At 45.7% G+C, this 22,467-nt stretch overlaps 1 protein-coding gene across 1 annotated transcript; it reads left to right on the top strand.

Annotated features, from left to right (window-relative positions):
* The first annotated feature begins 6 nt into the window (after nt 1–6).
* Nucleotides 7–21,273, top strand: WDR3 (WD repeat domain 3). Its single transcript, XM_085324523.1, has 26 exons — nt 7–361; nt 1,057–1,266; nt 1,741–1,859; nt 3,719–3,797; nt 4,139–4,234; nt 4,689–4,805; nt 5,835–5,936; nt 6,037–6,134; nt 7,087–7,182; nt 7,480–7,710; nt 8,268–8,361; nt 9,053–9,154; nt 10,414–10,499; nt 10,951–11,086; nt 11,778–11,834; nt 12,536–12,636; nt 13,092–13,203; nt 13,316–13,450; nt 14,898–14,948; nt 15,629–15,694; nt 16,150–16,242; nt 16,828–16,875; nt 18,030–18,073; nt 18,525–18,653; nt 19,474–19,567; nt 20,233–21,273. The coding sequence occupies exons 1-26, from the start codon at nt 191–193 to the stop codon at nt 20,386–20,388; spliced, it is 2,823 nt and encodes a 940-aa protein (XP_085180649.1). The 5' UTR covers nt 7–190; the 3' UTR covers nt 20,389–21,273.
* Nucleotides 21,274–22,467: the final 1,194 nt, after the last annotated feature.

Below are 22,467 nucleotides of genomic sequence, written 5' to 3'. Positions count from 1 at the left end.
TGCAGGTGGCCGGGGCAGCCCGAGGTGCAGCCGCCTCCCCTGCACGGGGCGGGGGAAGGGCCTCGCGGGGCGGCTGGCTCGCGGGGAGGTGSCGCGGCCGTTATCCCGGCCGTAACGGTCGCGCGGGGGCCGCGCGGAGCCGCGGTCTCTTCAGCGCCTTCTCGCCCTGTCGCGCCCGCCTCGGGCCGCCATGGGCCTCACCAAGCAGTACCTGCGCTACGGGCCGGCCGCGCTCTTCGGGCTGGTGGCCAGCGCCAGCGGCAACGCGGCCTTCGTGGCGCTGCGCGGCGAGCGGGGCCGTTGCGTGGCCGTGCCGGCCTGCGAGCACGTCTTCGTGTGGGACACGCGGAAAGGCGAGAAGGTGAGAGCGGGGAAAACCCCTTTCGAGTTCTGCGATGAAACGAGGGTGCCGTGGAAGGTGCGTTTCATCTGATGGGTTCCCTGTGGAGCTAGGCTTCTGGGGCGGCCCTCGTGTCTGGGAGAGTTCGTGAGCTGTAGCTTTGTAGGCTTTTGCCCGGGATTTCCTCCTGCCACGTTCTGAAATCGTAAGTCCTGCTGTCYGCAACCAGCTGGATTCAGGATTTGCTTTAGTAGTCACTAAAGTGGGGACTACTGGCATGATGCTTTGCAGATGTTATAGTTCTTGGGCACTTGTGTGGTCTGTGGAAAAGCAGTTCTGTCCTTTACCTGAGAAAAGGAGGCTGARTAGGAGGGGATGGGTTAGTGAGAAGCTTTCAGGCTTTTGAATAAAGGTTCTTGTTCTCTGGCAGCTAAAATGCAGGGCAGGAGAGCTCCTGGGTTCCAGGCTACTCTCTGTGGCAGTTTCCTGTTTAGTTATGGGAAATGACTTCATTTTAGCTGCTGTCTGTCTTGTAAATGGGGCTAATGACACTTTTTTCAGCACAGAGATCTGAAAAATGAACTTACAGGCAGTAGAAGCTCTTGTTGGGGAGTTCAGTAGATGAGCAGAATATATTCTTTGTACTGTGTAAATCTTTCTGGGTCTGACATGTCATTTATCAACCTGACACATGTTTCATCTCCTTAAAATTGTAGGTCCTTATCCTTAAGGGTCTCAAGCAGGAGGTCAGTTGTCTCTGCGCTTCTCCAGATGGGTTGCACTTGGCTGTTGGGTATGAAGATGGATCAATCCGTGTCTTCAGCCTCCTAAATGGAGAAGCAAATGTCACTTTCAATGGACACAAGGCTGCAGTGACTGCCCTGAAGTATGACCAGCTGGGGGGCCGGCTGGTGTCTGGCTCAAAGGTGAGGCTTSCTTGAAGTCGCATCTGAAGAACAGCCCTTTCATAGATGGGAATGCTATGTGGAGAAAGTCAGTCTGCAGGAATATGTTTTGTATTTAAAGTGGGTGTGTATTTATGTGCATATACAGGGCCTCCCCCTATAGTCAGAAGATGGCAGTGGGAGAAGTTAGGGCTGCAGARTGGTGCTGGTGCTGGGGAGCCCAGGGCTAGGAGAGCAGGCCAGGAGTGGGGCACTGGCAGAGCCATCGTGGGTGGAAAAGTTTATCAGGTCAGAYATAGCACAAGTGGCCAGAGCTGAGTTGTGTTTATTGCCCTAAAGGTGCATGAAGGGAAAGAAAGTCACTTAAGTTAGTCATTGCTAGCATTCAGATTCTGGGGAAGGAAGCTCTCAGGTAGTCTTTTCAGTGTCATTGCAGAGGGTACACATTTTGCAGAGACAAATGCCAGTCCCTTGGAGACACCTTTTCTGTTGCAGGACACAGATGTCATTGTGTGGGATGTCATCAATGAGAGTGGCTTATACCGGCTGAAAGGGCACAAGGATGCAGTCACGCAAGTGCTGTTCCTGAAGGAGAAGAACCTGCTGGTTACCAGGTGAGCCAGGCCAAGTGCAGTGGTAAACCAGAAAAGCAGGCATGCTTTTCCTTGCATTTTATGTATCCTGGACGTGATAGTCATTTGAATTTTCCTTCCAGGCTCACAGGTCTCACTGTGCTTTCCTTATTCAAAAGAGTGATGTTGTTCTATATGAGGCTCATACTATACTGTAATGCAGTAATGGTATTTCTGATTCACTAGCATCTTAAAATATGATTTTGGCACATCCGYGTCTTTTGTAAGTCCAGTGCCCGAATCCAAGTGTATTAAGTGAAAGGAAATAACTATAACAAAAAGTAGCGTTTGGGAGAGTTTGCAATTTCCTGTTAAATATAGCACTTAAAATTACTGTAATGGTGAATAACAGCAATATATTTATTTTATATGTAACTGTTTTTGCTGTTTATCTTGAAGAATTAAGTAGATTTATGTTTCATGTATAATATGGGTAATTCACCCAGCAATGTAACAGGAAAATTGTTTCCTGTAATAGGTAGTAATTACAGGAATTAAAAGATGATAGGTGTTTTGTTGAATTGGTTTTTAATTATCTAATACCAGTTGGGAGTTGACTGCGTCTCTTTATTAATTATCCATTGACAGGAGATAGTCTTGCTCAAATATCTTTCAGTAACTGTTTGTTTATTAATAAGTCATCTAAAAGTTTAATAGAAAAGTGCATTTAATCATTTCAGTGTAAAACTAGGAGGCTCTCTTTTTAATGGAAAAAGTAACCTTTTGGTAGGTCAGTAGATGGTATGTGTTTCCTAATACAGTTTCAAATCCTCCTAGACCAGCTTTAGGAATACTTTTCAATTCTCTCAGTAGTTAAACTGAAATAAAGGTTGCCTCTATTGACAGAAGGAATCATTACCATAATTTTCTGGAGGTGCAAAGTTTTGTGTCCTTACTTCTGGTTGTTTTTTTTAGCAGACTGACCTCTCTGGTGTGAGGATGATAGTGTGTTTTGCTCAAGCAACTTAATGCACTCCTCTGCGTACAATTTTTTTTCCCTGACTTTCATCTGTACAATTAACAAGTGCCTTTGACTCCTTTGTGATGAAATGTATCAAAAAAAGTGTTAACAATAGATATCACTTGTGATCAGATTTTTTTTTGCCTTGAGTAGACTTAATAATGGAAAACAAATTAGACATTTTCATTTAGTTGAAGTTTATTAGGGAAATTAGACTCTTAGAAAGTTGTCAAAAAATTAGAAGGCTTTAATTATCATATAGTATACAAAAAGGACTTGAATGACTGTTCAAATTACTCCTCTCTGGTATTCTTGTAGCTTTAGGGTGGCATAATATAGCCAGAAATGTATGCTCTAAAGGAGGCCTAGCCTTATGGAGGCTGTGAAGAAGCAATAAAGCAGCTCTTCATTAGATGTGGAGCAGCTACGAATCGTTGTCCAAAATGAATGCAACTGCTTATTTTGTAGCCTAGTCAATGCACAGGTTGCATGGGTGTATAGAAGAGGGTCAATGCACAGGTTGAGAGCATTGGCAGGAGTTCAGAGGCAGCTTTGGAATTTGACCAGTTTATTGTTCTCATTTGAAATAAGCTAGAAAAAGAGGCCTTGTGACACCATGACTTGCAGTTGAACCCAAAGGATAAAGCACTTTTTAGTGAATTGCTAGATATCTTTTTTGCAGCATCTCCATATTGCTTATTCTTTTGTCCTTGTGTAGCTTGTGAAACTCGATGTGTTCCTAAACTGAGTAGCTTGTCTGTGATATGTTGCAGCATGTTTCAGATTTTTATATTTCCTTCCCTTTTCTGAGCATATAATATTACAAGAGCTTAGCAATCTTCCCTCATGTCCTGAGTTTTTTTTTTTTTTTGCCTCCCAGTGGCAAAGATACATTGGTGAAATGGTGGGACTTGGACACCCAGCACTGCTTCAAAACTCTGGTTGGACACCGTACGGAGGTAAAGAGGATACACAGAGAGGAATGGAAGGATTGTTGACTATGTGTCATGGCTTGCTTTATGCTTAATGTGCTCTCAGGGGTTGTAAACTGAACTGTGATGGGGTTTTGGTTTTTTATTAAGCTTCAAGTGATCAAATGAGAAATCTCCAAATTTCCCAGGAACTATCACTCCTGTGCAGTGAGTGGCAGTTCCAATAAAGATGTCCATGGTGGAGATCCTAGCTAGATACAGCAGTTTCTTCTCGGTTTGATTTAAATAAGTCAATTAAAAGTGCTCTGGTATTGTTAAGGTAGGGAAAACAGCTGTGAACCAATTCCTCAAATTATGCCTCTGGACAGGTTTGGGGGCTAGCTTTGGTGTCGGAAGAGAAGCGCCTGATCACTGGGACTGCTGACAGCGAGCTAAGGGTGTGGGATATTACTTACATCCAGGAGGTAAGACTGTTCCCTCTGTCACCCCTCACAATCTTGACAAGCTGCTTGGCTTTGGACTGAGATGGGACTGGAATACATCAAATCTGAGTGACTTTCTGGGAGACAGAGCCAAAGAGTCTTTGCTGTCTGGGAAGTCCAGAAGCAGCTCTTAGGATATCCTTTTTTTTAAGGATGGAATATTTTCCATATTTTTTAGCTTGCAAGTGAAGATGTAAGGTCTGTGGGACAAGGTTTCCAGAGCAYGCTCAGTTCTTACTACTAGAAGGTTACAGCCAGGAAAGACAGTTCTGTGGGTGGATGATAAGGGTTTGGTGCTTACAGGCATGCTGTAGGCCACTCTTTTGTGTGATGTAGACCAACCACCTTCAGCAAAATAAAGTGAGGGGGCAAGACAAGAATGAGAACAGCCTAGTTCTTGTGGTTTAAAGTATTCCTTATGGATTTTTTTGTCTAGGAACAGGATAAAGACCCTGATGAGCCAGAATCCAAGAAAAGCAAAGGCTCTTCACTTCGAGCAGAAGAAAACACTGGAGAAGATGAGACCTTAGAGCTGGATGAGTGTCCTGAGGAGGTAAACTCTGTTTTGCACGCTGATCATGAGATAGTATATCTAAACCCATCCATATAGTGCTGCTTGCAGAGCTAGCAGGAGTCTGAGAGCTGTTCAGGTGTTGCTGCTCTGTATTGAGCTTATGCGTGGAGTATCGTATTTAGTGTATTAGGAAAAAACTGCTTGTTTCTGTCTTCCTTTATAACATTTTCCTCAGCAGTAGTTGCCTCCCCATCTGCCTGCAGAGCATCAGCGGAAATATCTGTGCTGAAACGTGCAGATGTTGTTATTATCTGCTGAAAGCTTTGTTTTTGCACTCTGCGTAGGGAGACTAGCAGGTGTTTAAAGTTTGACACAGCTAATTAACACTTTGTTAAACAACAAGGGAATAAAATAGTCACTAGCTGGTTGACAACTGCTCAGTTCAGTGCTGATGCTCATTTTTGTAGTTCGATAATGGAAACTGAGAGGTCAGAGTGGCACCATTACTATGTGTGGTATCATATCCCATAGTGGGAAACCATTCCCATTTGTGCTGCTGGTGGAGGCTTTCTTGAATCCCTCTTTCTGGGGAAGATTTTTGGGATCCTCCTTAGATTTCAGACTGCTTGTAATTATGGTAGACACCTGACCTCATTAAATACATTTTTCCACTTCCTCTTTTCAGAGGATTCCTGTCCCTTCRATCACCAGTTTAAAAGTGTTTGTTCTACGCCTTAGTTCTGTCTCTTCTGGCAGCACAACTATACTGCCTTTGTAGCATGCAAATTCAGCCATGTTTCTTAGATGGTTATGATTTACCACTGACTCTCCACTGAGATTGCCAATGATTATTTTCAACTAAAATGCATGAAGCGTAAGGAGGTAAGCCTGTAGGTCATATAAAAACTTATTTTGTTGCTAGATTATTCTTACTAGCTGTTCTACCAGGACCCTGTAGGCTCATTTCTCCCTTTTCTTCTTCTAACTTCCCTTCCCAGGACGCTTCTGAGTTTACTTAAGATCACTTGACCTTCCAGACCAATGTTCTTCTCCTTGTTTTCTCTATAGCGCCTCCTAAAGTGCAGCAAAGTTGGATCCATCATGCGGGAAGGGAGAGACCGAATAGTTACTCTTGCCACAGACGGAACAGGCAAAATTTTGGCCTGTCATGTAAGTGACGGAGGGCTCTGCTAGTGAATCAGAGGCAGCTGTCAGAGACCTTGGTTAATCTCTGCAAGGGCCAGCCTGTGACTGTTTGCCCTGTTTCTAGGGAACAGATGCTGTGCTGGAAGTGTTCTCTGTTCTTTCTGAAGAGGAAGTCCAAAAGAAATTGGAAAAAARAAAGAAGAAAGCAAAGAAAAAAGCCAAGTAAGTAGTCTTCTGGGTGTGCTTAGATGCTGTCTCTGTCCTGAGAACTGGCAGGAAACCCCTTGAGCAGCATGACACCAGGGTTGAACTCCAAGTCACTAGTCATTCTGTCTGTGGTAGCTGCTGCATTGTGGGGGCACTGTTCSTGTTCATTCTTGGTGTTTGTTTGAACAACACTTCTCTACTCCTAGAGATTGTAAGGACATATTTTTCCTTCTCAGTCTTCTCCCTGCAAAAAAAGCTAATGTACAGGGGAATGGTTGGAAAATGCATTTGCAGAGCTGCTCACTTGTGTTTGACCTTTATATCTACACTACTTGCTGCATGAAGTGAGCAAAGTAACTGACTGATAGGAAGTTCAGAAATGAGAGTGAAAAGTCAGTGACCTGGACACCTCCTGTTCTGTTTTACAGCAAGCAAGGATACCTACCAATGAGAGCTTTATTACATGGCTGCTTTGTATTAAGTGTCCCTCTGGGTATCCTGGCACTTAACAGGTGCCTCCAACAGCTCTCTGGGAGAGATCTGAAACTGAAATGTAGGCCAGGTAATTCTGGAGTTGTTGTTTGGCAGCAGCTGAAGACTTTTGGAGAGAGAAGGGTGGTGGGAGTTGTKCAGAACCTGTCCTAGTTGAATGCAGCTTTCTACTGTCTATTTTGTATCCATGTATCCAAGCACATTTATGATGTGCTTGTGTTCAAGTATTTTTGTCAAGTGGCTTTGCAGTTCTCTTCCAGAGGAGACTGGCTTTTTGGGACAGTTTGACTAGTCTACATACTGGAATGAGCTTCACTGGCTCACCCAGTTCTTAAAAACAGGTGGTACTGCTGGAGAAAGGGGCAGCTGATTTCAGCAGGCTAAGTGTTGCCCTTGTATTAATTTCTGTACCTGTATTGGTCTATGGTGGCGGTGCCAAATTACTTGAATCTTCTCACTTAACTGATGTTTCTAGACAGAAGTCTGAAGAAGAGCCTGAAGGGAGTGTGGAGCTGAGCCTACAGGAGGAGATTCAGCGGGTCACTAACATCAGAGCTTCTGCTAAAATCAAGTGAGTGGAAAGCCCTTTTGTAGAGGGTGGGCTGTAATTATGCAGCTATGTGGGAAGGGCTAGGCACGACTCGTTACAGGGAGGAGAGGGAAGAAATTTCCTTCTTGATATCTGTTCAGCTTGGAGCTGGGGAGAGGCCTATCATGAGCTGCTGATCCATCCACACTTCCACAAGCAATTCCTTTATATAGTGGCACTTGCTCACCTCTGCTTGCTTGCTCATCCATGCTGTTTGATTTCTCCTACATTTTGTCTTATTGACCCTAACTACAGCTCTGACTTTGTTTAATCAAACAGGTCGTTTGACTTGATTCTCTCCCCAAAAGGAGAGCTGAAGATTGTATTGGTGCTCCAGAACAACATCATTGAGTCATACAACCTGAACCTGTCAGCGCAAGTCCCWCAGGCTGTCCGTGCATCTAAGATAACAATTGGAGGCCACCGCAGTGATGTCAGGACGTTGGCTTTTAGCTCTGACAACATTGCCATTCTCTCAGCAGCTGCAGAGTCTGTAAAGATTTGGAACAGGTCTGCAGTGTGTCAGTCCCCCTATCCTATGTGTGACTGTTTTGAGAACTTAGGGATGCTTTGTTCACAGAGGTGGTGATAAGGAAGAGGAAAGGATGGAGAAATATAAAAGCAAATGAAATAGAGGAGGTACATGGGATGCTATGTTTCCTCTCTTTCCTGGAMACTGAGAAGCCAGGGAGCTAAAACTGCATGATTAACTCATGGAATTTGATGTTATAAAGCACACTGAGGCTGAGCTAAGTGGCAGACACAGAAGGACAAATCTCTAAACACAGCGCATATCAATATGTGTTTGGGGTTATGTTTTTATTTTTAATAAGAGGTACCAACCATTAGGCTAAGCAGTAGCTGCTGTCTGTTTTTTAGGGAACATTTGTTTTTCTTGACATCTTCTCTAAAGGATCTAGTGTTAGATTGATTAGGCTGCTATTTTGATCTAGTGTTGTCCCAGAGGAGAGGCTATTTTCTTTGAAAGACAAATTTGGAGCATGTCACACTTAGTGGGCCAGATTTGATATGTGATGAGAGGTTTTGGACTCTTCCTTTGTCCACAGATCGACCTTGCAGTGCATCCGAACGATGGAGTGTGAGTATGCACTSTGCTCGCTCTTTGTGCCTGGAGATCGACAAGTCATCGTTGGCACTAAGGTAAATAGTRTCCTTTCTGCTGCTCCAGGCTGTGCCCAAGTATGTTCTGAAAATGTTGTTAAGCTGRCCTTACTGAAAGTGCATTGCGTCTTCTGATATGGAGCAATTCACTTTAGGTATAAAAACCTCTCTGACAGTATCTGTCCTGTTCCCAGGCCCTTAGGGTAGTTCCTATAGCTTCAGCTGGACAGCTGAGGAAAGCTTTGGGAAGTCCTTGATGTAGCTGAGGAATTTGGCCAGCTATGCGTAACAGACATCTAACGAAGTTGGCTTCTTAGGAGATGGGGTGGCAGGGGTGCTGTCCTGCTAGGAGCAACAGAGGTGTGGGAGGGCGGAGGCTGGTGCTCATCAGAAGTGACTCCTATACAGAACCTCAAATGCAGCAGGGAGTAGGGCAGTGCTGTGACTCCTCCTGTGTACTGGGCAGTCTGGGAGTGTTTGCTCTGAGCTCTCCTCTGCCCTTGGAGCTCCCTTGTTGCATTAGGTATGGCTGCTGTGCCACTGTCTTTGCTAGCTCAGACCTTTTGTCTCTGGGCTCTGCCTTGAGCTGTTCTTCTCTGCCGTTTCTGAGAGGCCCCCATAGCCTGAGGCTTAGGTGTGTTTGCAGATCTGATTAGTGTTCCATAAGCTGTTCTGGAGTATGCTGTGAAGTGGAGGGGCTAATTTGTCTCATCTGATTTCTTTCCCCTAGACAGGGAAGCTGCAGTTGTATGACCTGGCTTCTGGGAGTCTGATGGAGACACTTGCTGCTCATGACAAGGCGGTGTGGTCCATTGCTCTTTCGCCAGACCAGGTAACTCGCCCAGCCTTCTAAGCATGACCTGTTGCATGTCTGTGTAGCTCTTTCCTGTAGTGCTGTGTTTGTGCTACTGATGGGAGCATGGGAACCCCTCATCCTGGGAGGCAGAAGATGCAGCTAATAATATTTAAGATATATGCAGAAGTTTGAAATATCTCTCTAGTCTCTTGTGTCTTTGGGCTGAATATTGCCATCTTTGACACCTAATCTGACTTCTGCGTGACTGAGAGCACTCGGACTTCTCCAGTGGAGTGTGTTTGTGCAGCAGCATGCATCTTGTGGGTATGTTCCAGCTGTGGAGACCTTTAGCCCTTTGTAATCTGTTCCAGTGACTGATTATCCTCCTTGTAAAATTTTTCTTTTCTTTGTAGTTTCATCTTACTGAGCTTTAAATCTCAGTCATTGGATCTGCYGGTACCTTTGTTGGATTAAAAATCCCATTAACATAGTGTTCTTTGTCCACTTTGCATTCTTGTTGAATGCCACCAAATCACTCAGCCTATCTGTCTGTTACTGCTGTTGAACTTCTTGTGTGGCCCTCGGCAGAGTATGTTGAACTTCTTGTGTGTTCTTTGGCAGAATGTGTTTTCCAGACTCATTCTTGAGATCTTTTAAAGTTTCTGGCATCTTTTTTGGCTGGTGGACCCAGGAGCTAGATAAAATGTATTGTAGGGGTTAAAGCAGTGCCAAATGCACCATCGCCTTTTGAATCCAACCAAACACTTACTTAGCTTTTTCAGTCATAACTCTGCAGTWTCACTTACTCCACCAATTAAAACATACATAAAAAACTGGACAGTTTTTATGCTTGTTCTTAACATAAAAGTGCCAGGCTGAGCTGTGGTTCCTTTAGTAAGCTACTCTTGTGGGGTGGTGGTAAGATGTGTGTGATCCAGGGGCAGTGAGTGTGTTAGCTTACCCACTAAACACATGCACTTTATTAACTGCAGTGGAGATGACTGCTTTCAGTGCCAGAGTTTCAGCCCATGTCTTGATACATGTTTGGAGTCTTTGACTCTGACCTGCCTCTCAGAGCTTTTGAAATTGGTGTGGCTGTTGCTCAGCTGACAGGCAATGCATGCTCCAACCAGAACAAGTGCTGCTTTTGATGCTCTCCTAACTATTAACACTGTGGGAATGCAGAGCATTTCAAAAACCTTGTGTATTCGCATTTCCTTGAGTGTAAGATTTCTCTGGGCTATAGTGAAACTGGTTTTGGTTTTACTTTCATTTTAAATGCTTTTCCCCTGCAGCGTGGCTTTGTGACAGGAGGTGCTGACAAATGTGTCAAGTTCTGGGAGTTTGAGCTTGTGAAGGATGAAAGCAGCATTCAAAAAAGGTGAGAAAAGAAAGCTTTCTAGGCTGCATTCAGCTACAGTGTCCTTTCTCACTGATGGATGCTTTGGCCTTTGCTGTGCATTGTAAGAAATGCCTGTGGCATGTGAACGGGACACATGAAGAAGAGTGTGAGCTCAGAGTTGTTTTGTGAAGGTCTGAACTTAGCTGAAATAGGGGTCTTGTTAGACTGCAGTGYCTTCCTTGTGTGTGAATTTAGCCTCTAATCGCAGGCAGGGCCTCCACATCATTAAGCAGTAGATTTAGCAGTGAAATCTATCAGCCTGCAGTGCCATGCTTATTTCCAGTCCTATTTTGTTCAAGTCCTAGTGAGGATGGAGGTGCTGCATGTTAGAGTAAGCTTATGTTCCCAGGGTACAAGGGGTGGGGGTTGTGTTCATACCTCTTTCTGTCTTGCACCTATCGAAGAACAATTCTTTCTTTCTCTTTGCCAGACTGTCCATAAAACAGGTGCGCATCTTGSAACTGGATGAAGATGTTCTCTGTGTGCGGTACAGCCCCAACCAGAAGCTGTTGGCTGTCTCTTTACTGGATTGCACTGTGAAGATTTTCTACACTGACACACTCAAGGTACATGGCCAAGTTGGTTGGGATGCTGTGCAGGAAGTGATGTAATTGTAGTCTGAAATATGAGGTATGCATGGGGAAAGTGCCCATTTATTCCAGAACACTAAAAAGAGTCRAAGAGAGCCCATACATCCCACTTCAGGTGCCTGTTTGCTAACAGACCTGACAGAACTATGGCTGGCCYGTGCTGGGGAAAAAGTCTGTATTTGCTCCCCAAAGCACTGGGAATCCGCAGGTGACAAGGTCCACCCTAAGCCTGCAGACATGATGACATTCCAAAGCTGTTTSGCATCTTGAGGGTGGGGACAAATCAGTGTCGCACATGGCTCTTAAATGGGACATAGCACAGGCAAAACCTTGAAGAGAACTTTCCTTGTAAGCAGTGCATGTTGTGGTCTGTGACTTGTTTGTGAGCATGTGAGTGTTAGGGAATGACACAAGACAGACCAGTACGGACAGATATCCTGATCGTCACAGGCGGTGATGCTCAGCACCAGCGGTTACTCAGCTTGGGTACTCCCACCCTGATCTCAGTTCTGCCAGCATGGCCCTGCTGCTAACCATCTGCAGGGTGAGAGTGGGTGCTGTGCTGGAAGGACAGTGCTTCTGAGGCAGAGGAAGACKAGCTAGTGTTTGAGGTTTTTACAAATCTCTACACATCGTGTCTAACTGAGATGCCTTTCCTCTTCTTCAGTTTTTCCTCTCTCTGTATGGACACAAGCTGCCAGTGCTGTGCATGGACATTTCTTAYGTAAGTACTATTAGGGCTGCAGATGGAATTATGGTAGTGTTGATGACTGTGAGAACCCTCTGCTTGCAGTGGGACCTCTAGGACAATAGCAAGAAGGTGGCAAGAAAGCACTAACTTAACAGTCAACATTGTCTTGAAGGGACTTGGCAAACCCTTCCTGACCCCACAGTCCTGTGCTCACTGGAGAAGGTCACAGAGTGGAGGTTGTGACAGGAATGACAAGATTATTTTGTGAGGAGTGGAAACTGGTTATCCTGGCTCATCTTATGAGGTGCCGCTGGGTCTCTGCTGAAGTTACTGACCAGACTCTTACTACTTTAGTTGGGTCTGAATCACTTTGTTGGTGGAGCAGAGAGCAGGCATTGAGGTAGAGTGACCTATTCGTGCCTGTTCACTGGGCTGTGTCTTTCTCTGGAGTGACCTGGGATGAGGCTGCTTGGAAGCCAGAAATGTCAAGATTTAAGCTAAGGTCTTAAATGCCTGCAAAAGCTTGAAGAAGAGTAAGCCTGCTGTCTGGGCACTGTGGCAGTACCACAAACACATACCACCCTGATGAGAAGAGGGAGAGGGTTCAGGAGGGCATTCTTCAGGGGCCAAGTAAAAGCCTATTTACTCTTGCTTAGTTAGTGGTTCAGCTGTGATTCCTCCTGGGGCTGTCTGTAGGCTKATCACACCCCTCCTTTCTCTGCCTTGCTCTGTAGGATGGGGCTCTCATTGCAACTGGCTCTGCTGACAGGAATGTGAAGATTTGGGGCTTGGATTTTGGAGACTGTCACCGTTCTCTCTTTGCCCATGATGACAGGTCAGTCATCTCCTACAGMATCTCTGGACTGTGGGCTGTCTTCTCTTCAAAGGCTTATGATATGGCAATGACCCTTTTGTCCAGTACAGAGTCGGGGGGAAGTCACTGGAGCAGGTTGCCCAGAGAGGTTGTGGAGTCACCATCTTTGAGGATAATTCAAAGTCCAACTGGACAATATCCTGAGCAACCTGCTCTAGTTTACCCTGCTTTGAGCAGAGGGATTGGACTAGATGATCCCTAAAGGTCCCTTCCAACCTCAACTGTTCTGTGATTCTGTGAACTCCGCCTGGGATAATATCATGGCAGGTGGGGCTGCAGTGCGGTTTGGTGTCAGAAGGGATTTCTCCAGAGATAAATGGTGACGAGGGTGGTGGGATGCTGATCTAGGACACTCTGCTGTCTCCTATACACGTGTTATGAAGTCCCTGTCTCCCTGACTTTTTTTTCCCCCTTAGTGTGATGTATCTCCAGTTTGTGGCCAAATCCCATCTCTTCTTCACAGCGGGGAAAGACAACAAGATTAAGCAGTGGGATGCAGATAAATTTGAGCACATCCAGACACTGGAGGTAGGAAGTTTTGGAGGTTGTTGAAAGGAAGCATTATTCCAACATGAGCTGCACTTCTCTCAGGGGCTGGGAGCTGGGTGTTCATGTCTTACTTGCTTTTTCTACTGTGCAGGGGCATCACCAGGAGGTGTGGTGCTTGGCACTCAGTCCCAGTGGAGACTATGTGGTTTCGTCATCCCATGACAAGTCCCTGCGTCTCTGGGAAAGGACAAGAGAGCCCCTTGTCCTGGAGGAGGAAAGGGAGATGGTGAGAGTTGCATCCTTCCTGCCTAAGACAACTCCCAGACCTGTAACTACAGCCTGGTGTTACAGTACCCAGGGTTGATTACATCTTGTGTATGATGAGACTGTTGCCTTGAGTTGTTGAGAGACAGCACTGCAGATATTGCTGGTGTTCTCCTGTCTGTACTGCACTGCAGACACCTGGCTAACTTGCTCTCTGCTTTGCTTCTCTCCTGCTTCCCAGGCTTTTCTCCGATAGTTGTGGTTTTCTACAGTCTGTTGATTGCAACCTYTTAATCTCTTGGGCAGGCTCCCTTCAACTCAAGTGTTCTTTAGGGGTGGTTCAACAGAAGACTCCTGGGGGTATGCTGTTAGATGCAGTTTGTCCTGATTGCCCCTTTTCCAAGAGTGAGAAAGGTCTGTGCTGTTTCAGTAGCATGCCTCAGAGCTCAGGGACGCTGGAAGAGGCCCTTTCTTCTCCTGAGCTTGCACTGCAGGGAGTAGTAGACTCACAGAAAGATTTGGGTGGGGAGGAATCTTTGGAAGTCTCTAGGCCAATCCCCTGCTCACAGCAGGCTAACTCTAAAGCTAGATCATACTGCTCAGAGATCTGTCCAGSTGATTCCTGAACATCTTGGAGGAAGGAGATTCCCCTGCCCCCGCAATATGTCCAATTGGAAATTCCATTGCAACAACTTGTGACTCTTGTCTCTTTCCATGGTTTTTTTCATAGGAGTCTGGCTCTGACTCCCTCTCCTAAAGCAGTTCTCAAGCCACAGTGGGAGTAGGACATAGCAGCATGTGCAGAGGCAGGAATGGATGAGAAACCTGCAAGAAATGGTTTCTGGCCCAGCCTTCTGCAGAGAGCTGAGGTGAACCATAGGCAGCATCTTGATGCCTAGTTGTTGGTATGCTAGGAATGATGSAGGTCATAGGAGAGACAGATGAAAGACAGCTCCTTCTTGATGCCAGAAAAGTGTATTTTGGTGCAACTTCGAGTAGCAAGGTGGGCATGAGTACATCAGTAGAGAATTATGCACTGGTGGGGCCCTGTTAGCATGAGAGATGCCAGACAGGGCTCTCTCATGTTGTAAGTTAGGACAACCCTCAGACTTTGCTAGGCTTGTTTCTTCTGTGCTGCATGCCGGGTGGGCAGTCTGGTGTTGAATTGGTTTTATTCTTTAGTGTCAGCTTTGTGAGCTGTCTGGGCTGCTGCCACGTCCTGAGTGGTGACCCTAATTTCTGTCTGGAAGACACCAGGTTTCTCTATAGGGTGGGGAACAGGGACAAAGCAGGTGTTTTGCACTTGCATCGTTGGCCTACACTGATTTGTCCTGGCTTCTGTACTGGGCTGCAAGGTGCTGCAGTTCTGCTGTGATGGAAGCCACAGGCTCCCTTGCTCAATCACTCTGTGATGGACTTTTGTCTGTTTGTCTGCCTGTGTTAATATGTTGTGTTTTCATTCACTACAGCAAAGAGAAGCTGAATATGAGGAGAGTGTGGCAAAGGAGGAGCAGCCTGTGGTGAGTAACACCATCTAAGTAGGTGTCTGTCTGACTCCTTCATAGGTCTGAGTTGAGTGTTTCTGGGAGAGATGTAGAAGAGTTGTGAGAGGGGACTGGTAGTTTCCATTTTTTAGGAAAGGTGCTGGTGAAACTATGATCTCTCAGGTGATGCAGGTGATGCCAGTGCTTGCTACAGATAATTTGATGCTCTTTAGGAGAGTGTGCAGGACTGACCAGACTGCTACACAGTAACTGGGGACTCCAAAGCCCTGCTGTCCAGTTGTTCTTCCTGTGTCCCCAGCTGATATCTGCACCAGCTCCCTAGTGAGGACTTGTTGCCTTCTGACAGGCAACCTGCTGGTCCACATTAAGCAGGACAAGTGTGGAGCCCAGTCCATCCAGCTCAGATGCTTGGGCTGTAGTTTTGACTCTGATCAGCTCACTCTGCCCCTGTTGGCAGAGCAAGGGCTATGCCTGCCTGCCTTCTGGAGCTTAGCGTTAGTTCTGTGCCTCCGTTCCTGGGAAGAGCTGTGCACTTGGGAAATCCTGTGTTTCCTCAGACAAGTGATGAGTTTGGGTAGTGGGGTTGATGTTTTCCTTAGCATGGAGTGCAGTAGGATATGTGGTGGGTGGGAGGTGTACCCGTATCGGCTGCTCAGTTGCTTGAAGGAAGGAGCTGCAGACTCTATATTTTGTAGGTGGCTGGAGAGACACAAGGAGAGACGGGGCTAGCAGGAAAGAAGACTATTGAAACGATCAAAGCGGTAAGTTTATGTGGGTCCACCCAAGGTGGAGGGGTCACAGGGCTGGGGYAGCAGTTTGAAAAGAAGTAGCTTGTGCTGTGGCATAAGGACAACAACTCATAGAAGCTGCTGTTTAAGATGCAGAGGTGCAGATGCAGACTTCCTGCTTCCTGGCCAACGGGAGAGATCTCCCCAGGGTACAAGGCATGAGATTTCTGTTGGTGTTCAGGCTGCAGCTTTCTCTGCCTGCCATGTGTGGGACAGGCAGGGCTGCCCCTGGCCCATGGGGTTTACTGTGTGCAGCCTACAGTAGCGGCGCTCTCTGGAACAAAGGTTACTTTTCTGAGCAAGAKGTGTCCTGTGATGCTCCACATCCGCCTATCTGCTTCCCCCTGCATTGGTCCATTTGGACATGAGCTTTGTTTTTTTTTTTTGGCTTGCTGTGTGTGTGACTGTGCTGTTCCTGTGCCGCACAGGCTGAGCGGATCATGGAAGCTATTGAGCTGTACAGAGAAGAGATGGCAAAACTAAAGGAGCACAARGCCATATGCAAAGCTGCAGGAAAAGAGGTAAAAAAACGAGGAATTTACCACACTAGAGATGTGTGAGTGTATCTTGCCAGCTCTGTCATTTTTGGCAGAGAGGCCTAGCACACGCATAAAATTAGCATAGCTGGAAACAGCAGAGATTTGCTGAAATCTTAGAGAACAGGATTGCACTGTGTCATGGAGGGTGTGACTAGTGGTATGTTCTTTGCAATAATTTTTATGTTGGAAGTCACAGTAGGACGTAAGCTATGTCCCTGGGAGACAACTCTCCATGCAATCTCACCCTGTTGTTTAGTTTGTTTTTTGCCTTCATCTCAGCAGTTCTTGCTAAATCAGGAGCTATGGTACATGTGCGAAAGGTGAGGTGAAAATAAGAAGTGGAAGAAARGGAGTTAGTCTTTGAGACTGTCTCTGAGACATGTCTGAGAACTAGATTTATTTTGCAGCTGCAAATGAGGCCTTCTGTGAGGTCCTGGGCAGGGTGGAAGTGTGGGAATCCCAGGAAGATTTTTGATTAAAAACTTTTACTGTGTGTTAAAATTTTCTCTGAGAACATGTGTTTGTACACCCATACATACCTCATTTTAACCCATTCTGTGTCTTTAGGTTCCACTTCCTGTTAATCCCATCCTCCGTGCCTATGGAAATATTACAGTAAGTGGAATGCCCAGGCCACAGGCTGTACGCCATCCTCAGCTGGAGTGGGGCTCTGTTTTCCTGTGCTGGCTGAACCAAAACACTCGGTTTCCCTGGGGAGGCTTGGTTTGGGTCAACCTGAAATGAAAATGCAGCACTCTTTTGCAAAATAAACACTTTAATTTTGCATGTTTGTAGTAAAAGTACCACAGCTAGATGTAGACATTGTTTGCACATAACCCTGATGGTGGCCTTGACTTTATCGTGTGTAGACTGAGCTGGTGGTTACAGTGTTTTCGCAAGATATGGGAAAACTGATTCAGATCCTTCTTGTGCCTGAGGAGCACGTCTCCCTCCTGCCAGGAGGGTGCAGTTACCATGCTATAGTGTATTTGAGTAGAGTTGTCCTGTTTTATACAAAATACCTGAACATCCACTGGAATGAGAATGGACTTGAGAATCCATTTCARTGTCCCTCTCACCCTTGCCTGCCTGTCTGACATCTGTAAACGCATAATCCGAGCTGTTTTCTCCCTTCCTCTGTGACTGTGGGCAATTTTAATTGTAAGCTGAACAGATGGAGCAGGGGTGAATGAAATCCTATGATTGAGTAGTTAAGCACTTTCTTTGGGATGTGGGTGAGATTAGGTTGGCTGTCCTTATACAGAGAAGAGAGTTGCARTGTCAGGTGAAACTGCCTTTTGTTTTCCCTCTAACTGCTTCCCAGCTCTGCATCTTATGATACAAAAGTACTTTCAGCAGATAAACAGGAGTAGCAGGAATTAAATCTCTGGGAACTGAGTTTGTGTAAAGTTTTGTACGTATAATTTAGCTATTTCACCAAGTTTTTATCCAGTTTATACAAGACTTATCACTATGTATGAGATAATTTAGCTGGTTGGATATAAATTATGCTTTTGCAATGATCTTCACAATTCAGAGTATCATGAGAAGACTGAGTTTATGCCCTGCGGAGGGAGAATGAGACCTTCCCAGACTGACAGCTGACTGGAGCTGAGGGGATTTCCTCTTTATCTGTTGTGTTCAGATTGATCAGTCCRTCTCACAAGATGTGATTGCCTGGTTTTAATTGGATGAAATGGATCTTACAGTACATGTTTGTCTTGGAATGTTTTTTGATGTGCAGAGCTGATGTCTGTCCTCTCTTACAGCCTTCTGAGTATGTGCTAGAAGTTTTCAAGAAGGTCAAGTCAAGGTGAGTYGCAAGAGCCTCATTGCTGAGCTGGTTTGTGTCTGAGCACTGCATGCTAGGTGGGATCCCGGCATGAACTCCACTGGACTCTCCTGCACTGCTGGGCATGGGCAGCGCAGGAGAACCAAGAGCTACTGTCTCTGGCAGCCTTTTTGGAGTGTGCACAGTGTTGGAGAACAAAAAGTTTTCCTTCCATGGGAAGTGTTGAATGAAGCTTGTGTGTGGGGGTTGACTGCTTGGAGGTGCATGTATACACGAAAAGCAGCTTGGGAGTGCTGGGGAGGGAAGATTGTGTGCCTGCTCCCTGTGCCAGAAGATGTTTGCATGGGCTCTAGTCTCTGAGGGCGTAGTGTGCTTTGTCTGTGGGCATTCACAGACAAYGGCAGGGAGTGTTCAGCACAGCTTTTTTTATCAGTCTTCTTGCACCATTCCTGTCTCTCTGCTTTCCCCTCAGTGAGCTGGAAGAGTCTCTCCTGGTATTGCCCTTCTCCTATGTCCCCGACCTCCTCAGACTCTTCAATGAACATATTCACCTGGGCTCAGAGGTAGAACTCCTGTGCCGAGCTCTCCTCTTCCTACTCAAGTGAGTCTTCCTCCTGACAGATCTGCTAGTTTTACTGCTGCTGTCGCTACCAGAACCTGGACCTGAGGAAGCTCTAACAAGGCCCTGGTCATAGTGGCCTTGCCCTTTTCCTCTTGCTGGTACATGTCATGAGCTCACTTTGTGCCAGTTATGTGACAGAGAGGTACTCCTTGCTCCTGTGCTGTGAGGCAGTGCTTTGGGACAGCATGGAGCTGGGGAATATCTCCTTCTCTTGGAGCTGCAAAGTCTCTGTTGTTTTCCATGAACATATGTAGCGTAAGTGTGTGGAGAACATGTGGACTTTTTCATCTGTTTCTGGCTCTGAAGCTCTTGAGAAGCCACCTTCGGAATAAAAATCTGGTCTCTGTGGGAGATAAGGAATCACTGCAGTTCCGGGGTGCAGTGAGTGTGTCAAGCCTGTCGCAGCAACGTGTGGGAATGGACTGATCAAGATGGAGAGTAGTGTGGACATGCTTAGCATTGCCCTGATGGGGCTGCTGATCCCGCTCTTCCCATCTCCTGGACATGAAAGCATCAAGGCTGAAATAGCACCCCTCACCGATAGTGAGTGATCTTAGGGCCCACACCTTCAGAGGGTACCTCAGGGAGACCTTCCCCATGAACTACTGTGTGTTAAAGAGAAATTTGAGGAAATAGCTTTTCCAGCTGAATATGCCCATGCCTGTTAAATCTGGTCCAAGGGCAAAATTTAAGAAAAGTCCTATTTCTACGAAATATAAAGGCTCAGAAGAGCGACTGACTGACTGTCACTAAGAACAGTGCTGCATACATCAGAGCTTACTGTCTGCTTTGTTTCCAGGATACATTTTGGGCAGATCACGAGCAATCACATGCTGGTGACTGTGATAGAGAATTTGAAGAAAACCACCATCTCCAGAGTCAGTGAGGCCCGGGTGAGCATGACAGCCTCTCCTTCTYCAGTATCTTAAATAACAGGATGCCCCAATAGATGGGGGCGTGAGTTGTCCATGGTGCCCAGTGGGAAAATCTGTAGGGGTCGGAGCCCATGTCACTTTCTTCCTRTGCAAATAGGCTCTTTTTTTTCTCCTCCTGTTTTTCCTGCTGTGAGGCTAACCAGTCCTGCTGTCACACACACACACAGACCCCTCTTGCCTGCCTGCCCCCCTTCCGCTCTCCTTCCCTCCCACTTACTTTTGGTTTTCTTTGAAATACCTGTTTGGGTTTTGGTTCTGTAGTTTCTGCATACAGAAAGGAGGGCTTCCCTTCTTTTGGGCTTTTCTATGGGCTACTGGGTCTCAAATAATACAGACTGTGCTGGTATCTTCCCAGGGGCAACTTTAGAAATTCGCCAGCAACTTGTCTTTTGGAAAATAGAATGGATTATAGCTCTTCTTAAGACAGAAGGTTGTTCCCCATCTCAGATAGAACTTGCATTTCAATAATGCTGCATTGCTGCATTATTTAAGTCTATGGGATTATCTTGATTTCATATTCTCTCAGTAGAGGGTGGCCACAGTGTCACCTAATGTAGGCAGTGGGACCTTCTGCCCCTTAATGAGCTTGAGATATGTCAAACAGTGCTGGTCTCTCTCTACAGGATGTGTTGGGATTCAACATGGCAGGTCTGCAGTACCTGAAGAGGGAGATTGAGGCCAAAGATAAGGTGACATTTTTTGCTGATGCTACTGACCGTTTTGAGGAGAAGAAGAGGAAGAGGAAGAAGAAGGAAAAGATGGTTCTTGCAGTGGTTTAGCATATGCTGCCCAAGACCCCAGCACTAGGATGGGGTCATGTAGCCCCCATGCTGGCCATGGAACTGTTCTTGTGGCTGAACATCTGTGATGATGCCCAGTGACTGGGATGAAGATCTGTCCCCTCACTGTGTGGAATAACTCACCTTTCACTGTGGGGTATAATGCCAACTCAGAATGAGTGTCTCTGCCTAGTGAAATGAACTCTTTATGGTCTGTTGCATGTACATATATTTGAGCTGTTTCTGAGGCAGCTGTCAAAGGTGCAGGCTTTTCCTCTAGCTGAACGCCTATTAGAAATGGATTTCATTTCTCCTGCTGAAGAGATCAGCTAACTCTGGCAATGTGTTAACTGAATGAGGTGAATCAGCGCATGGATTGCTGCTGGGATTGTGCCCTATCCATAGAAGGCACCTGGCAAGGTTTTTTGCTATTTTGACACCTGTTTATGGTTTGTGGAGGTGCTCAGATGGTGTAAGCACAGCTGTGCTATTTCTGCAGAGGTGCAAGAACTTGGTCTGCATCTACTCACTTTTCAGTGGGACAAGGAAAGACATGGCTGCAATCAGTTAAAGGCATATTTCAATATGCTTTATCAGACAACTCTGTTCATGGAGTTCTGTGGGAGCAAATTAAAGGGTTGCAGTCAATGATTGTGCTCTTGTACAGCTGGCAGACTGAAAGCATGGGAAGCAAGGGTTATTTGCATTATACTTGCTCCAGTTCACTAGAAGTTTGCACAGAATTGGTGCAATGTTGTACTTGTCCTGTATCAGATAAAATGATTTGTTCTCAGAGCAGGGAGGGAGGGATGATTAAAGTGAGCAAGTCTGCTGCATTTTTGTAAATTATTAACTTGTGGTATGTGCTTTTCTTTTTCCTTTTTTTTTTTAAAAAAAAAACAGTTGTAACAATTTTTATAATGCAGTAGAGGCTGCTTCCACGTACTTTGCTGAAAAGGTAATTTTACTATTGGACTTACAGGTCAACTCAGGTACTTAAWGCTGGGTTTCCTTCTAGCTTGAGCTTCAACTGGATTTTTCATAGCATCTTAGTTATTGTCTCTCCTGTCTCCTGCCTTATGTTCTCTATTATTAACAATTATACACAAGGCAAGCAGTTCTGTTATCAGTTCTTGTTAACAGTTCTGTTTCAATCTTTTGATGGCTCCTCGGGTGTAATAACCACACTATTTAGAAAACTTGATGTTAGTAAATAACTTTTGGGGGAGTAATGGTTCATTTGCTCCTTCCCTGTCTAGGTAATTTAGAGCAGCACTTCATGCTCCAGTTCCAAGAGATGGGTCTCAAACTCTTTTTACAAATAGCAATCTTCATATAGCTCTGCCAGTTGTTCCTAGGGGCTTCTATAATTGCATATTTGCCTAGATGTGGATGAGACACATCTAGTGTCATGCATCAAGTAGTTTCATTCAAATATGTCTCCATCCTGACAGTTACTATGCTATTTGTTTGCTGCTTCCAAAGGAGACAGTCATAAGAGAAGTTACTGTAGTGTGAAGGAGAGGATGCACTGTACAGTAGTAGGATGATGAACTGTTCGCAACTACAGTTGACATCTTGTATCTGAGCCAGCTACTGCTGAAAAGGGCTGGACAGCTGGTAGAACAAGGAATGAAGAGTGTTACAAATGAAAGGGTAGCTAATGACACCGCAGTGTATCTTCAGCAGTGATGACTGAGGAGAGAGTTATCAAAACCATGTACCCAATGGGAATAGCTGACCCTATGCCTGTGTGATATGACAGATGCTCTGGAGCCCAGGAAAGGTGCTGTTGTTTGATCCTCTGGGAGCCCTGGAGAAGAGTCATGGCCATTGAACACTGAAAGAACCTTGAACTCAGGAACTGATGACAAGGTCATAGATGGTGGTACAGAAGAGTGATCTGAGACATGGAGTCATCTCATGATGACAGGTTATTTCCTTTGATCTCTGACATTGGAGGAGGTGGAATTTCTTCACCTTCCTCTGTCTGCTGGCACTGGGATTCTGGAAGAATCCCTGGAAGAAGTTATCTGTGGAGGGTGGTTGTCCTTGCTGTAGGTGCCGACAAGGGTTTCC

This window comes from Rhea americana, unplaced genomic scaffold, assembly GCF_003343005.1.
Source record: "Rhea americana isolate MKP2758 unplaced genomic scaffold, rheAme1 scaffold_92, whole genome shotgun sequence".
In the NCBI taxonomy this organism is placed as follows: Eukaryota; Metazoa; Chordata; class Aves; order Rheiformes; family Rheidae; genus Rhea; species Rhea americana.
The sequence above is the reverse complement of the archived record's forward strand: the minus strand, read 5'-3'. Positions and strand labels throughout refer to the sequence as shown.